This window comes from Miniopterus natalensis, chromosome 9, assembly GCF_054644295.1.
Source record: "Miniopterus natalensis isolate mMinNat1 chromosome 9, mMinNat1.hap1, whole genome shotgun sequence".
Classification (NCBI taxonomy): domain Eukaryota; kingdom Metazoa; phylum Chordata; class Mammalia; order Chiroptera; family Miniopteridae; genus Miniopterus; species Miniopterus natalensis.
This window is the reverse complement of record NC_142089.1, coordinates 8,232,797-8,250,321: the sequence shown is the minus strand read 5'-3', so window position 1 is coordinate 8,250,321 and position 17,525 is coordinate 8,232,797. Positions and strand designations below refer to the sequence as shown.

The 17,525-nt window shown below is 56.6% G+C and overlaps 1 protein-coding gene across 1 annotated transcript in view; it reads right to left on the bottom strand.

The window, feature by feature from the left end:
* Positions 1–2,284: 2,284 nt before the first annotated feature.
* Positions 2,285–17,525, bottom strand: part of ACOT7 (acyl-CoA thioesterase 7) — a 72,394-nt gene continuing 57,153 nt past the window's right edge. Inside the window, exon 9 of the mRNA XM_087820793.1 lies at positions 2,285–2,674. Within this exon, the coding sequence (XP_087676919.1) occupies positions 2,576–2,674 (99 nt within the window). The 3' untranslated portion in view covers positions 2,285–2,575. The remainder of the gene's footprint in view (positions 2,675–17,525) is intronic.

Here is a 17,525-nt window from a genome sequence, read left to right as displayed (position 1 = left end):
ACTTATCCTTGGGCATTAGGGGTCCACCGCGGGAATCAAGTGAATGGACCAGGGGCTGCCGCGTGGTTGTCCCTTCCTCCCTCCAGCTCAGAAATGTTCTCTCAAGCTGGGACCACTGACCATGCAGCCAGCACCCCTGACCCTCTCCCTTTCCTCCTCCCCAGGAGCTCCCCCATTAGCACTCCTGAAGAGAGATACAGGCTGTCATACATAGGCTGGGGGACATCTGGGGAAAACCCAATTAGTCCCCTTGATAGGGGCCTCTGGAGACCCCTTGAGTCACCAGAGTGGCCACTCACATCTTAGCCTCCTATCCAGGCAGAGGATCCTACCTGCCTCTTCTAGGAAGCCTGTGACCATGCACACCCTGGCACAAGACCTCCAGAGACACTCTGGACTGCCCAGCTCCGCTCGGCCCTGCCCATGAATGGGCAGCCCTGTGTCTGGGGAAAGGCGGGTCTGGAGAAAGGCGGGCACCTGCCCAGGACAAGATCCAACCAAATACAGCTAGTGCTGTCTGCACTACCCCATAGCCTGGCTACTGCCCCTGCCAACACCATTTCCACATCCCTCAAGCAGCTGGAGAGTGAGGGACAGCTTCTAGGGGGCCCATGGTGGGGGCACTTAGAGCCAGTCCTGTAAGACAGAAGTGAAAGTGTTTACATAAGAAAGCTCCACAATGAAGTGGGAATGGTGAAGGGGGAGCCATGTACTCAGTGTGTGTGGCTTCTGGGTGGACAGGCTAGCTCCCTGTCCTGGTGGCCCTGGTTATAAATAGGCTCCCAGCAGTGGGAGGCTGGTATAGGGAGGCTGGTAATCGAGCATGGCATTTCTAAGGCAAACGGGTCACACTGCTGCCCCAGGCCTGTGGCCTCAGGAGTCCATCTACCAGCCCTGCTCACCGGCTGTAGTCTAATAATGCCCCTGCCCAGGGCTCTGCAGTCCCTGGGGGCAGGTGGGAGGTGGGCCTCCCCCAGCTGCCTTGGAGGACTCAGACTAAGTGCTATGCTAGCCTGGGCTCCTCCCATCTGCCCTGGGAAGTGGGTGTTAGGTACCTAACTTGCTCAAAGCCACAGAGGAGTGGCCAAGCCAAGGCTGAACTAGGGAGTCTGAGGCCAGGGCCCACCTTCTTATGAAGGATGTAGGTGCCCTGGGGTCCCACCTTCCTCAGGAAGTCCCAGAGCTCAGACACTGTGGGGTCAGCTTGACAGGCTCTGGTTTCAACAGACCTTGGTTTGGCTGGTCCAGCTGCTTAGGGAGGCCTCATTGCTCCTGGCCCAGGACACTCCCAATCTAAAGATTGGCAGCACAGGGCATGGGTGGAGCTGGGGAGGCCCTCCAGGGGGCTGAGGACCAGGGTGGGTTTGCTGAGGCCTCCTGTGGTGAGCATGTTCCCTCCCCGTTCCCAGGCAGGAAATAACCCCGTCAGCCAGGACTGGGACCCAAGACAGATTCTGAAGCTCTTGGCCAGTGTTTCTCCACATCTGGAGCTGAGTTTCCTCTCAGGGCCTGAGGGAGCCTGTGTGAGGCAGATGTTGGCGGCCAGTCTCCAATTCCAGGCTTTAGGGACAAGCCTGAGTGGGGAACATTCTTCCAGGCACCGTCTCGTGGTGTGCTTGGTGGAGGGGTGTTAGCTGTGGGTGGGGTTGGGGGCCTGGTCCCTGCAGTGGCCTCAGCAGTTTATCTGTCCCGAGACTGCTGGACAGTGAGGTATGCACACAGGGATGTGCACTTACACAACCACATACCCACACAGGCTCACACTGGTACGTCAGACCCCCACCCCACAAGCCATGCCAACGCCCTCCCTACCGGAAAGGCTGGGGAAATTTCCACATCAGACACAGGGGCCCTCGCACCAGCTGGGAGGCTCCTTCCCACAGAGTCCCTACTTGCTTTTGAGAGGAGCTGAGGTGTGGGGGATGCTTCCACTGAAAAGAGGCCCCATGCTGGGCTGCGTCCAGCTCTTTCTGCCCATCACTTCCCTGCCTCCTCACACAAGGGAGGGCCACACAAGGCTCAGAGCTGCCATCCTGCGTAAGCCAGACAGAGGGCAAGTGGGGTGCTGTTGGGGCCTCGGGGCCAGGATATGGAACCAGGGCCCCAGGGAAAGGGGTGCTCTCTCTAGTCAGCAACTCATTGGTCAAACATGAGTGGGCATTGCTGTGCCTGAGGTTCTGGGGTACATGCAGGTACTGGGAGCCAGAGGGGCAGGCTCAGGAAGGCAGGCAGGCAAGCCCATGGGAGCCCCCAAGACAAAGACGACCCAGGACAAAGGTCCAGCCAAACAGCAGCTTTATTAGTGATGCTGGAGTCTTTTCAGACAGTACAGTATACGTGGAATATTCCCCGGGGCCCTGGGGAATGCCTCGGGTGTCAGGGACAATACTGTGTAGCACTTACACTGGAATGATATAAAGCTTTGGTGTACAAGTTTTCAGGAAGACAGGTTAACACTGCGAGACAAATACTGCACACAACACCAGCTCTCAACGTGAATTGGGCTTTTGGCCAAGGGGGTAACTTCTAAGTGGTTAGATGCTGGGGTTCCTCCTGGCCCAGCGGCAGGAGGCGTCTAGGGCTGAGGCTCCGCTTGGCCCTGTCGCTTCGCCTTCATCTGCAGGTACCGCCCTTTGCCTTCCTCAAAGCGCCTCTTCTCGTCCTCAGTCTCAGGCTGTGGGCCACACACAGAAACAGGCAGGTTAGAGATGCGCTGAACACAAGGCTGTGGGCCCTGCCCCACCTCTGCCCACATCCTGGGACTTCCTGGGTGCCAGGCAACGCCTGTCTGCCAGCCAACATGCCTTGAGGGGCCAGGGAGCCTCCCATGGCAGAGCTCTGCAGAGGGGAGCACCAGGAAAGAGCCTTTGTAGGGTTGCAGGGACACAGCCAACAGGAAACTGGCCAGGCCCTGTGGGCACCCCCACATCACTGCTCACAGCAGTGGAATCCCATACCTGGTGCCTCTTTGGCAATGAATTTTAGCTGGAGATGCAGTTGATATGAAATGTGGAAGGGAAGGCCTAAAGCAGAGCCAAGCAAGAGGAAGGAAAAGAGGGACCCTGCTGGGGCCCCACATTTGCTCCACTACTAGGAATGCCAGTTGCTCACAGTCTCTGCCCCAAAGAACAGTGGGGACAAACACTGCGCTGGCCATGTGGCCTTGAGAAGACCATTTCATTGTACTGGGAGCAACGCTGACCCCTGTGGGCAGGGAGCCCTGGATAGCACGGATGCCCAGGAAGTGGCACCTTAGTCTTTGTCACCCCTTTTGTTGTTTCCTTCCTCTGAGCAACTTGAGAAGCAGGGTCACCACACTGAGGGGCGGAGCCAACTGATGAGCCTGGATTTGGCCAAAGGCTGGGTTTTGCCAGGGATGATCCTGGTTCATGCCTGCTGACCTGGGGGGAGTATAAATGGCACCCCCTTTCACTCAAGAGTGGCCTGGCTGCTAAGCGGTGTGACCCCTGGGCAGAGGTCACCATAGCAGTGTCAGACGGTCACTTCACAAGGCCCCACCTGCCCTGCCGCAAAGTTCTCGCTTTCTTTTGCCTGCCTGGCTGGGGATTTAGGTTTAAAGAGCCATGCAAATTCCTCTGGGATGACATTTCCTTGTGACACTTTGAGGATGTCTGAAAGCCAAAGAAATGGGGCAGCTGTCCTTCATCCACAATGACACCAGGCCCCAGCAGCTATTTTTAGGCTTGAGTGTTTTACAGACAAATGGTATATTGGCAAAAGAGAGAGCAATTAGCCAGAGGATGTAATGTCAGGTTAGACCAAATATTCCTCTCAGCCTTCTCAGGAATCGTCTCCAAATGTCACCAGGTGTACACTGTCTAAACCTTGCGGCGTGCAGCCAACGGAATCCTCGACATGTAAAGCGTGAGGAACGTGCTCTTTACAGGGGCTCTGTCCCGTCCGAAGAGATTGGAGCACGCGTGGAATATGGTGGCTTTTCCAAGGCGCTTTATTGAAGAAGGCCTGCCTGTGGCTCTAGTTTCATCTTTGCAGCCATTTTTTTCTCTAAAATGAAATCTGAGGCTATGCAATTTGACCTGAAACAGCCCAGGGAAAACAAAACGTTCTCGGTTTGAGCAGGCAGTTCTAACGGGGCAAGACCCCTGCGCTTCCTGAGGGCTGAAGGACTCGGAGCCCAGCCCCTGCTGAAAGCACCTCAGGAGATTATGGCCACGTCCTGCTGGACACAGCAGGAGCTCCTGTGCAGACCCAGGCAGAACATGCTAGAGCAGGACTTCTCCAGCCTGGAGATCCTGTAAATGCAGATTCTGGCCCAGTGGGTCTGGGGCTGAGACTCAAATTCGAACAAGTATCCAGGTAATGCGATGCTGCTGGCCTGCGGACCACTTTGAGTAGCAGGGCCCTGCCCCCTCTCCATCCATCCCTGTCCTAAATGGGGAGCAGTCCATGTAGCCAAGAATGCAAAGTCAAGGCCACTGGGTTAGGACAGCAGGGACTTCTCTCCTTCCCCTGTGGCACTTGCTTGTGTGGCTGAGGAAATGTGGCTCCCATCCATCCACAGCAGTCAGAGGCCATGGCTCAGCAGAGCAGCATGGCTGGCCCTTCCTTAAGGGGAGGGGCTGCAGCCAGGCTTCCTGCCTGTCTCACAGAGGACCCCATTGTGGGCAGTGAATGTGGGGTCCTGGAGCTGAGAAGTGGGGAGTTGGGGCCTGGTGGGGCTGGCGGAGGGCTGGACCACATGCTAAGGTTCCTCCCGGCTCTGAGAGCCCAGCCCCTCTCTGCTAGGGTTCTGGAGCAGGCTGGGCCTCCCTTTAGCTGGTGGAGTTTTTTCATCCCTGGGGCAGGGGAAAGGCAAGAGGTTTGGAAACAAAAGAACTTCTCAAAAGCAAGGGAGTGTGAGCCTGGCCTGCTGGGCAAGGCAGTGGGACTGAGGGCACAGCCGCCCAGGCCTTCTGCCAAGCCCACTGGAGCCAGGTCCTGTCTGATGGGAGGGGATCTGTTTCTCCAGCCCCTTGGCATTCCTGGAAACTGGCAGATGTGGCATTCTAGCAAGGAATTTGGTCCCCAAGTCCCCGGGTCACCAGCCAAGTGCTCTTGTGGCTCTCGTGGAGCGGCCTCTTCATTCTGCCCCCAAACCAGCCCAGCCTCCCCTCCAGGAGCTGGGAAGGGGCCCAGGGAGGAGTGGCAAATGGCCCAGTGGAGCTGATGGCATGACCTTAGGAGCCGTCACCAGGGGTGCCCTGGATGGCAGGAAGGAACCAACCATCTGAGGCCAGGTTCCTAGGAAGAAGGCAGCTGCCATTGGGACTGAGGGACTGAGGAAGGGCTGCTGGACCTGGGAGACACCCAGGGAGACACCCAGGGAGCAGCCTCACCCTCTTGCCCGTCCGTCTGTCTGTCCGTGCTATCCACTCTGGTTCTTCCCCTTGAGGATATGCATCACTATTTCACATGTGTTAACACCACTCATTGCAAAGCTGCAGCAGGTGCCCCCAACTCTGAACAGGACACGAAGCCTTTCTGAGGGCCTGTGGCCAAATGGGTTTGGGAACCTGCATGCTATAAATAATGCCCACTGGGTCATGTTTTAAAAATTGTGAAGATAAATCTGTTTAACTTTGTTTAATGTGGGCTTTCCCAGGCTGACTTAGCCAGGGACCCCTTTTCTAAGGAACCCTTCTTGGGAAGTGCTATCCATACACTCCTGCCATCAGCTTGCCGAGTGTGCCCTCAAAGCTGGCCTTGACAGCCCTGGGACATGCCTGGACAGCGAGTGGCCAGGCCGGGCTGGCCTCCAGAATGGGCCACTGCTGACAAAGGCCAGGGCTCAGGCTGGCCTGCGTGGGACTCACCACCGTGCAAAGCCTTCGTGGAGTGGCCTCTTCATTTTGCCCTCAAAGCAGTGCAGCCCCCCCTCCAGGGCCAGCGAGGGGGGACCAGCCAGCCTGGTTTAAATCTTGAGGCCTCACAGACTCACCTACATTCCTCTTCTGTAAAATGGGCCAATATCCACCCCACAGGGTTGCTGTGAGGACCAAAGTCCTCCCAGCTGTCCCTGTTCAACACTAGTCATTAAAAACGAGCAGAGGGAAAGAAGCTGGGCACAAAAGCCCACCTCACACGTGTGTCCATTACGTGAAATGCCCAGAACAGATAAGTCTAGAGAGCACATTCCCAGCCGCCAGGGGCTGGGCAGGGTGACGGCTGAGAGTGCGGTGTTCTTTTTATGGCGATGGAATGCTCTAAAATTGATCGTGGTGATGGCAGCTGAACTCTGCGACTGTACCAAAACCCACCGATTGCTCACTGTAAACGGCAAAACTGTACGGCACAAAACTGTGACTACCTCAGTAAAGCTGTTCTAAACCAAGGCCACCACAGAGGCGAGAGCATTCTCAGTTACAGAACATCAGAGGGAAGGTGCAGGGTGGCAGAAATGCTCACTCAGTAAAACCAAGCACTGTCTGCCCCCTGACTCCCTCCTCCCCCGCGTATCCCCACAAGCACAAAGCACCCGTGTGCGCAGGCACTGGGGACTCACCTCCATGAGCAGACTTTCCAACTGACAGCCCACTCAACCCATATGTAGGGAGGTGACAACAGCGTGGCCCAAAGATGACGCACAGCAAGGGGGCTGAGAGGGCCAGGTGCTGGGCGGGTCACGGGAAGGCCCTGATCTACAGGCGGTCCCTAGGGTTCTCTGTCACAGCAAACAGCAGAGCCAGGGCCCATAAGGAAACCAAACCAGCCCCGGAATGGCCTCCTTGGGGAGGAACAGAGGGCAGTGTCTCAAGGACAGCTCCGGGCGGACCCTCTGGCAGTTCCTTTCGCCCTGTGCTGCTTCCTCATCTACAAAGTAAGAAGAGCCTGTGCCTCCTGGGTCTATATGGGTTAGAGGACCAGGCAGAATGCATGCCGTCCCCAACTGAAGGCTTCAGCACGTGGTGCTCCCATTAGCCGGTCAATGATCTGTCACTGGGGTGACCTTCGGGTCCCTTCTAACTGGGGGCTCAGAAAGCCCAGAGTCCTGGTGGTCTTCCAGCACAGGAGGACTGCTGCATTTATAGGCAAGAGCCTGACTCTGGGAACGCTGGCCCTGCAGCAGCCGCGAGCAGGAAGGCCAGAGTCCAGGCCGGGTCTCTGCAGGACAAAGGCCTGCCCAGGGCCTGCTGGCCAGAGTCCAGTCCGCTGGTGAGAATAAGCCAACGACAAAGAGCCCCTCTATCTTAGAGACACACTGAAATACATGGAGGTGACGATGTGATCTCAGATTTGCTTCCAATGAACCTGGGTGGGGAGGTGGGCAAAGTTGGCCCCGTGTTGATAACTACATAGTGCTAGTTCTTTCTTCTCTTTATTTTTTCATATATTTGAAATTTCTATAGTTAGTAAGAAAGGAAATTGACCTGACCAAAACTTGGCCCCTCCCCCGTCCCCAGGCACAAAGGACATAAACGTTGGGAGTGAAGGGTGGGCAAGGGGGAGAGTCCATATGTCTGGAAGCCAGGGAAGCACAGTGCTGGGTCTGGGAGTGAGCGAGGGGCCTACTGCCTGCTGTGGTTGTGCACATGCAGGTCAGGCACTTTGCCTGTCCTCCTGTCAGGCCTGAAGTCTGGCTTTCCACCACAATACCCTCACTGACTGCAGCTACTCAACCCTCAGCACCAGCAGGCCATCCAGTGTCCCAGAAGGTGTGCCCCAAAGGCTCTGGATGCTTCTCTCACTAGAGGAGGGGCCAAGGCTGAAATGCAGGCAATTCTTGTCTATGCTGTTGGCACCAAACACAGTAAATTCTTGTGTCCACTTGGTGGACTGAGATGCTGGTGCCCAGCACCGGGCCTCATGGCTGCTCTGACGGGTCTCCAATGCTTAATATTCTAGAGCTAGCTCATCAGCTAGGATCTACCCTCAGACAGAACTAATGCTGTCTAGTGATGGATGTGGAGGCAGCTGGCCAGCTGGACCGCATGGCCAAGACACTGGCAAAGCCTGGGAGGAAGGAGCCAGCTGAGGGCTCATCTCTCTTCTTGTCTCTGGGGACAGCGGTATGTGCTGAATGTTCCGGGCTACAAGAGCCCAGCCATGCCCCGGAGCAGGATTTGACTGACATCAGGGCATTAAGCACCCACCCTCAAGATGCTGACGGCCTTCCTCGCCCAGCTGCCTTGGAAGGTGTCTGGCCAGGGCAGGTTACGAAGACTGTCAAGGGCAGTGAACCTCCTGCTAACCCCAGAGAAATGGAAACAAACACAGGGGGACAGGGGGGCATCTCCACTCTCTGTGTAGCAGAGTCCCCGCCCAGATGCTGGTGGACATTCAGCCTCCCCAGGGCTGTAAACAGCCCTGCTAGCCAAGTGACTAAGGGGGGCCACCACTTCCCTGCTGGGTATGGAGCTGACAACGAGACAGATGGCTCCCCGAATACAACCCCTACCCACAGCCCAGCTGCTGCCTCCTCGAAGCCCGTCTCTCTCCATCTGGCAAAGTAAATAAATACACAAGTTGTTGGCTGTTGCTGTTTTTAAGGGAGGGTGGGGCAGCTGGGAGAAGGAAAAGGCCCCACCTTGGAAAGTTGCTTTTTCTTTCAAGTGCCCGAAGCTGAGGCAGGGAGAAGGGCTGGGGATCACTGGCAGGTGCCTCCTGACAGTCCAAGCATATGTCCACAGCCTTGGGGGCCCCCCATGCATATGCCTGGGAGAAAAGAGGTGATAGCAAAGGGGACGCAGGCGGCTCAGGGCATGGCGACGCCCATCCACCATGGCATAAGCACAAGGGGGTGCCTGCCCGGTGGGAGGGACAGTGGAGGGGTGATGAGAGACACAGGCTCTGGGGTCACAGGGGCCTGGCTGTGTGGCCTCAAGGATGCTGTCCACCTTCCCAGGGCCAGTTGCTTCCAGCTGTAAAATGGGGACTCAAGAAGGTGACATGGCACCCTGGCCAGTGTGGCTTAGTTCGTTGGGCTCAGGTTGCTGGTTTGATTCAATCCTGGGTTTTGGGCTCAATCCCGGCAGGGGGCGTGCAGCAGGCAGCCAATCAATGTTCCACTCTCTCATTGATGTTTCTCTTTCTCTCTCCTCCCTCCCTCTCTCTCTAAAAAAAATCAATTAAAAATAAATAAATAAAAATAAATAAATAAAAAGGTGACATGGTGAGGTGCTTTCTTCAGTACCTGGAAAGGGGGGCTCCACATGGGTGCACACACAATTCCACGGTGTGGTACTCTTATTACAGTAAGTGAGCTCCTGTTTCTGACTCACAGCACAGCCCTGGGAGGAGGGCAGGGGACTCTGAGGGTCATCTTAGGGTGGCAGGGCCTTTGCTACTTTTTTTAAAAAATGTTTTAATTGATTTTAGAGAAAGAGGAAGGGAGAGGGAGGTAAATATTGATGTGAGAGAGAAACATTGATTGGCTGCCTCCTGCATGAACCCCGACCAGGGATCAAACCTGCAACCTGGGTATGTGCCCTGACCGGGAATTGAACGGGTGAACTTCCTGTGCACAGGAAGGCACGCAAACAATTGAGCCACACTGGACAGGGCAAGGTGGCAGGGCCTTTGGAGTTTCACACCCAGCCACAGGGACAGGAGGGTGAGGGCAGGGCCCCAGGGCAGCAGGAAGTGCCCTTGCCCCTCTGCTCAGGGACCTGTGCCCGGCCGCTGGGGCCTCTGGTCTGCCTCTTCTCCCTCCCTCCTCTCGCTCTTCCTGCCAACTGCTGTCTTCTGGGCTTCCTTCCACTGGGGAGGTGGGGGGAGGCCTGTGGCTTTCAGAGCCTAAAAGTGCAAACCAAATGTTTTCCATTTTCCATTTTCTGTGCTTTGAGAACACACATTTGGAACTTGGCACAGAGGGTGAGTGACTAAGTTCCACCTTGGTAAAATCAATAGCTTGTCCTTTTTGTAATTAATGAATGTCTGGTGCGAAGAGGGTTTCCAGTGGTGCTATAACAACTTCCTGTGAGCCAGAGGGATGCAGACCTTCCTAATTAGGCAGCCACACAGTGCACCCTCTCTCACCTTCATAATGGAGACAAGAGGGATCTTGGGATAATCATGCAGGCAATTAAGATGTCTTCTGAGCACGGCTGGTGTGGCTCCTAGGATACAGGAGATCGAGGTTCGATTCCTGGTCAGGGCACATGCCCGGGTTGTGGGCTTGATCCCCAGTGGGGGGCGTGCTGGAGGCAGCTCATCAATGACTCTCTCATCATTGATGTTTCTCTCTCTCTCTCCCTCTCCCTTCCTCTCTCTGAAATCAATAAAGATATATTAAAAAAAAAAAAAAAAGTCTTCTCATTACTGAGGCTCCTCAGCATGGCCTGGTTAGGGGCGCTGTGCGTGGCCAGGCAAGGATGAGCTCGGCACCCAGGACACACAAGGCTTACAAGCAGCTGTGGCCCCAAAGTACAGCTCCTCCCTTGGACCCTAAGATCAGTGCAGCTGGGCCAGGACCTGGGAAGCTGCTCATCACTCTGCTTACTCCCAGCGGCTGCAGGCCTGGGCTCATGAGCCCCTCAATATGCCCACATGAGGTGTCGCTGGGGCAGCCTCCAGCAGATGGGAGCCGGTATCTTCAATAACAAGACTGCTGTGAGAGTGATAAACACCCTTGCCAGGGGCTCCCCTCACCCAGCAGCACCAGCTCAGTCCCAAATAACCACCCTCAAGTGTGGCTATGAAACTGTCCTGGGTAAGGGCCAACAGGACGCTGGGGACGAGGCAGGGGGCTTGAGCACTGCCAGGGAAAGGCGGCGAAGGGTGATAGTGTCTGTTAGACAAGGGGAACCAAGACTCGTTCGCGTTCAGTGGGCCCCTCAGCAGCTTCTCCCACAGGCCCTGCACGCCTGGTCATAGCACTCGCCCCTGTGCTGCTGTGTTGGCGTCGCCATCCCTACCAGACAACTACACTAAAGGTCATAACTGCCATGTGCCAAGTGCTTCCAACTGACCGGGCCAGGCATTCTCACTGCAATCTCTGGCCTGTGTGCCATCACTCTTTGCCGCGCTGGTCTTTTTTGCCCTCTGAGGCGAGCACAGTGCCTGGGACGTGGGGGTAGGGGGCAGGTTGGGTGCGGGAAGCATTTGCTGAATGAATAAATGATCAAACAAATGAAGATCAAAGCAAGAAAGCCTTAATTCCAAATTGGGGTGGTGGTTGTGCTAATGATTCAAAACTGGTGCTTTTGCTCAATGGACGCACATTCAGGCATCACCTGTCCCCACCTCCCTGGGCCACCGAGAAGCAGCTGGTTCTTACATGCTCAGGGACAGCGCTGTATTCTGCCCCAGGACACACCATGCACAAGCTTGCGCTGTTGAGAAACCCTTTCTGGGCCCAAAGACCCTCACAGGCCTCTTCCACAACCCCAATTTCACTTTCCACAGCAGCCACAGATGCCCCGACTCTAGGAAGGACCCCTTTTCCTGCTGCGCCCTCTGCAGGTCCCACCCATGCTCCCCTCCTGCAGCCACCTCCTCCACACCACACAGTCAGGCCTAACAGTGCCCCAGAGAGCCGGCCTCCAGGTTTTCACGTTCTGGAGAAATCCAAATAGAAAGGAGTGGCATGGACTTGAAGACACATCACGGAAGCAACAAGCTGACGTTCCATGTGCAGGACCTACCAATGTTTTAATGAGAAGAGGTGTCACTGGTGTGATGAGCTGTCTCATCTGGAGAGCTGGCTGTTGAAGGCTAATTGGGTGGTTTTCAAAGCACTGGCTGTTCCAGCAAAGAGGCCGGTGTAGGGCTGTCAGGGACACAGTGGGTCTTCAAAGGACGTCTGTAGACTGGACAAGTTATGATGGTCAAAGGATGTCTGGGCTCCTGGCAGAGCAGAGGTGAGAGCCGGGCTGGTGGGGGATGCACGCTGTCATCCATGCCCCCTGTGGTACCCACTCCCTGGTTCCAGGGGAGGTGGGACTCAAGGGCCATTGGAAGTGCCTGAGTACCAATCATTCAGGTAATAGGAGCAGCTTCAGGGTTCTGGCATTTTCCCATCACAAGGCAGATTTTGTACTGAGGATCCAAAACTGGGGAGGAGCACACTAGTCAAGGAGCGTCATGACCCTTCCAGTCCCTGGCTCTCCCCTGTGCACTGGCAGCAAGGAGGGGCAGGGGCTCAGCTTCCCTCGCTTAATCAGGCTCCCCAACCTTTCCAGAAAAAGACACGTCAATCCTGCTGTACCCCAGTACGTCTCAATTTCTTAAGTTAGGGAGCAATTACAAATCACTCCACCACACTGAGTGTCCAGGGCACTGAGGCGTGGAGCCACTTGGGGCCTAGGCCCACAATGAGCCCCATGAGGGGACCTGCTTTCCTATATCGTGGGGGTGGGATGTAAGGTGTGTAGAGCCACCTGGCTGTGGTCAGGAGAGGTGGTGGCCGCCTCGGCTGCTGATGCTTTGTCCAAGGAATGGGCCTTCGTGAGGAACCCAAATGGCAAATGCATGCCATTTGCCTGGGTCAGGCTCAGCTCTGGAGAATGGGGAGCTGACAACTGCTGAAAGTCTTGCCCTGTGCTTTCTCTTCGGTGCTAAGGGGCATGGAGTCTTCACCACTGCCATCACCAGTGCCATCACCACTGACAGCATGCAGGCGGACCACAGAGAGCAACCGCCAGCCTGTGGTGACTACAGTGGGGAAACTGAGGCTTGGAGACATGAAGGGGCCAGCCATAGCCAGGGGCTCAGGGTCCAACAGTAGGTTCCTTGGACCAGAGGTAGCCATTTGGCTTTGAGCACGTCACTTCCCCTTCCCTCTCTCTGTCACAGTCGCATCTCTGCACGATGCAGATGCAACCACACAGGAGTGGCCGGTGCTCTGAACCCTCAGCTCTCTGTGACCAGACTGTCGTCATTATGGCACCTAGGACACCCACTCCACCAGCCCCTCCCAGGAGGCGGGGAATGACCATGGTGGGCAGCCTGGCTTCGCGAGTGGACACTCAGTAACCATGGCAATGACTGGCCCTCGAAGCCTCCCCCAGGCCTGAATGTAATGCTCCCATGGGAGCTCTTTATGCTGACAAAGTACAAAAGTACATGTGACTATATTCCTGGTGGGACTCCACTGACTACAAGTGAGCCTCGCTCCAAGAGGAGAGCAGCTGCATCCCTGATTTCCATGGCTGACAACAGTCTCTGGGTCTAGGTGCCTGTCCATCAAGCATCACTGTCCATGGTGAACCGAGGCGAGGGTCTGAGCACTTCCAGGGCCAGCCTCACACTGTAGTTTGGGTTTTCTGTGAACAAAGCAAACCTGCTTCACAAAGACTCTACCAACGTGACATGGCTGAGCAGTCAGGCCTCGGCTCATTGGAGACAAATGATCCATAGAAGCTGCTGTTTTTCAAAACCCGCGTCCACCACATGCTTGAGCAGGGTTCTGGGCTCCTCCAATGTCAAGGGCGGGACCGAATACACCCCCTGCCCTCTGAATACACACTTCCTCCTCACACCAGGCCAGGACACTGGCACCTTGTCCTGGCATGTCTCCCTGGGACCTTCATAAGTTGCTGCAGCCACACCTGAGCAGGGGACAGCTCTTGCTTTGGATTCAACACAGACACAATTTGGTTCTCATGTTTCTGGAGACACAAAAGGCTTCCCGCACCTGGGCTGGAAAAAAAAAAATCACCCATCGGTGGTGCCAGGTCCCCAGGGAGCCACCATGGTGGTTTCCCTATGTTCTTTTGCACAGGCCACACTTTCCAGCCCTTGTCAGAGGTCTGGGGCTTGTACCCCAGCCCTGAGGTCAGAGGGCACAGCCATAGGGAGGCCTTTAGAGGGAGGGAGGGCGGCAGGGCCTGGGCCTGGCGTCCAGACTGGTGGCCTGGCTCCATGCTCTGCGTTCACCTCTTCTAATAATTAGCCTGGAAAGTGCCGGCAGCTGCGGGGACTCGGTGTGCAGGCCCTCCCCAGCATAAAATATTAATCAAGAAATACTCCAAACAGCAACGCTGCTGCCTTCCGTGTCAGCCGGCCCTGGGGATGGGAGCTAAAAATAGACAGGAGGTTGAAGAATTGCTGACAGTGGGGGGAGGCAGAGGGGGGGAGGCTGGGCCCCCACCGCTGGCACGCACACAGGCCCGAGAGCACACGTGTGCTCCGAGACACAGACAACGGTCATGGCAGCACCGCGGAGGCCAGGCTGGAGCTGAAAACCCAGCTACGGGGACTGGACCCATCCTCCCCACCAGAAGCTATTCTTACCAACACTGGTGGGCCCCAGGCCACCTCAGTAGAGAATCAAAGGCCATCTTTAACGGGTGAGAAACCACAGCCTGGACAGACGCAAAGCCAGCCAGCGGGAAGGTGTGGCCGCAGCCGTGAGCTGGCCCCTGAAACCTGAGGGATTCGGTCACCACCGCCTTCATTTGAGCAGGTGTCGTTCCCCATCCCCCTTTAGCCCCGCACACTGTGCCCCAGGACCTCCTCCTACACCGGAACCCTGACCAGGTTGTCCACAGACTGGCCCAGCCCCAGGGCTGCTTCCTCGCTCCATGAAGTGCATGGGTCCAGCCCCCTCAAAGGCTCCTTGACCACAGGCCACTCCACGGGAGACCAGACCCTGGGGCACTGAGGCCCTCCTCCCAGAGCCCACAGGCCACCCACCCTCCCGACTGTGGCACTGGCCTCCCCAGCTGGCTGAATATGTTGGGGAGCAGCCGTGGTGCCTTCAGTTAAGCCTGTGGCGGCTGCTGGACTCCTGGGCTAGCGCACCTCCTAACTTGGCTATCGCCGGTATTGCAGACCTGGTCAGAGGACCGTGTCAATTGCATTTACTCAGTAAGAGCCTTTTCAAAACAAAGACATCACGACCCCTTGGCTATCTTTGGTCTTTCACCCATAGGGGGTCCTGCAGGCCTCGCCCTGTAGCAGCTGGGCGGCCTCAGGTGCCTGACTGCCCTTTCGACAGCCCTCCATGTCTGTGGCTCCTTTCACTTGGACAGTCCTGAGAAGTGGCTCCCTCTCCTCCAACTCCAAGCTCAACTGGAATGCACCCTTATCACCTCCTTAAAAGAAATCTATTTAAGTTGCAACTGCCCCCCCTGGAAACACCAAGCCCCACCTCCTGTTTCCCCCTTTGCCACCATCCAACATGCTCTATTTTCCCTACTTATTTACTGACTCTCTCCCTCTGGTAGGGTGTGAGCTCTAACGAGGAGGGTCCGAGGAAAGACAATGATGGAGCTCCTGATATAAATCAGCTCGCAGAACCCTCACCCACCCTTTGTGGTGTGTACAGATGCAGAAACCGAGGCCCATGGGAAGCACCAGCCTGAGATCACAGACCAGTACATATGGACCTGACAGCTTGTGCAGGGTGCACAGCACCGAAGGGAGGGAGCCTCGGGGATGGAACTCTGAATGACCGAGTAGAGACGTGGCTGAAACGGCGAGCAAGCCTGTGATCGCTCCCAGACATTTCCTGAACCCCGCTCTGTACCGGTGTCCTGCAGTCACACCTCAGGACAGGGGCTGGATACTAACCTGATGCACATGCACTAGACCATGATGGGAAAGAGTTGCCGGGGGGGGGGGGGGGGGGGGGAGGCTTCACCCAGAGTGGTGAGAGAAGGCCTTCCAAGGAGGAAATGTCTACGAAACAGTGGAAGGAGCTGGCTCCATGACAATCTGAGGGAAGGTGTCCAGGCAGAAGAAGAGCATGTGCAAAGGCCCTGAGGCTGAAGGAGTTTGGGGTGAGGAACAGAGGAGGCCCACTTGGCTGGACCTGTGCCAAGGGCAGTTTAGGTGGGAGAGGGAATGAATCTGCAGTGTAGAGCTGGATCAAGGGCACAGGAACGGAGGACAGAGGACAGCTCAGGGCTGAGTAGGACCCAGCAGCAGGGACAGGGCCTACAGACACTGGGTGTGGGGCTGAGCAGGAGAGAGGAGCCTGCCAGGTTCCAGAACACACCAAGGGATGCAACACATGAGGAGGAGTGGGAATTTTTCGCGGGGGGAAGATGAGCTCAGTTTGGGATAAATCGTGTGTGAGATGCCTGCAGACACCCTGTGGAGAGGGCCAGAACTGGCAAAGCCGATGTGGGAGTGAATGGACCAGGCACAGGGCCTGGACCCAACAACCCAAGTTGGAGAAGGGCGCAGGTGGGACCTGTTGGAGCTTTGTGCTTAGGGAGACTGTGGGGTGGCCTATCTGGACACTGCAGAGTCCGTGTCAAGGATGTGCAGGCATCACTGAGGCCTAGTGAGTTGTGCCAAAGGCAAGGAGAGGCCAGCGAGATAAAGACGGAGAGTGTCCTTGGAACTGGCCACCCTGCTAGAGCGGAGGCCAGGAGGACTGGGAGGCCTGGAGGAAAGAGGTCAAGGATTCCCATGGGTGGTGGGAAATTAGCATGCAGGACAGTTATATTGGGGAGCGGCCTTGCTAACAGATGCCCCCAAGGGTCACTGTGACAATGTAGAATGAGATGGGACAAGGCACTGGGAGAGAACCCAGGCAAGCCTGCATTCTGAGGGCCAAGGGGTGCAGGCAAGGTTCCGAGAAGCGGTCCAAGACCCAGAGAGATGTGGCTCAAAGGTCAAGGCCAGAGCGGTCTGGGGAATGCGTGTGCACCAGTCAAGGGGCGGGGTGGGGTGGGGGCCGTCCTGCCAAGGCTGCTGGGTGGTGGGTCCGGGAGAGGAGCAGCCTGTGGGACGGGTGCTCTGTCTTCATGGAAAGGCAGGCCCCAGGGAGGCCCCTGAGGCTCACGTTGGGTGTGCTGTGGGGGCTCCTTGCCAGCAGGGGGAGGTGAGGGCGGGGAGGAACAAGGCTCTGACAGGGAGGCAGGGGAGGCTGCAGACACTGACAGGGAGAGGAGGAGGCCAAGAGTGTGTTCCCAGCCTGACAGAGGAACCTGTGCCCCAAAACCCCAAGTAGGGCAAGGTGATATCTCAGCAGGTCCAGTCACTGGGAAGGACCTGGAGGTGGAGAGGTGACAGGCACGTGTGAAACACAGTGGGGGGCCTGCCTGCATGAGGAAGGCTCCTGGCTCTTGCCTTCCTTCCTTTCAGTTTGAGCCCTTGTATCCTCCTAGGCCAGGTTCACAGCTCTCCTCCAAGCAGACCCTATTCCCAGGATCTCAGGACTTGCCACCTGACTCACTGTTGGCCCCAAGGGCAGGACACACCCCTGCAAAGAGCCAGTGGAGGGAGGGGGCCATGGAGGGCGGGGGAGGGACGGGAGAGGGTCCTGCTGGCAGCTAAAGCTCCTCAGCCATGACAGGGGCCTCAATGCCATGGTGGCTTGGGCAAGGACTGTCAGCCCACCCATCCCAGAAGGGTCTGTGAGACCCTGCGAGGAGCAGGGGTGAGTGAGCACTTCCAAGGAGGCACCTCAGAGGGGATGTGGAGGCTGCCTTCCTGCCTGTGGAGGCAATGAGATCTTAAATGCAACATGTTTATTTGCACAGAAGTTTTCAGCACATGCTTTCCTCCAGGAGGCATGGGATCTGCATGGGGAGCAGATGCACGGGGGCAGCAGGGGGCCTGAGGCGCTTCTGGAAGCAGGGCTCAGGCAGTCAGAGGCCCTAGTTGCCTAC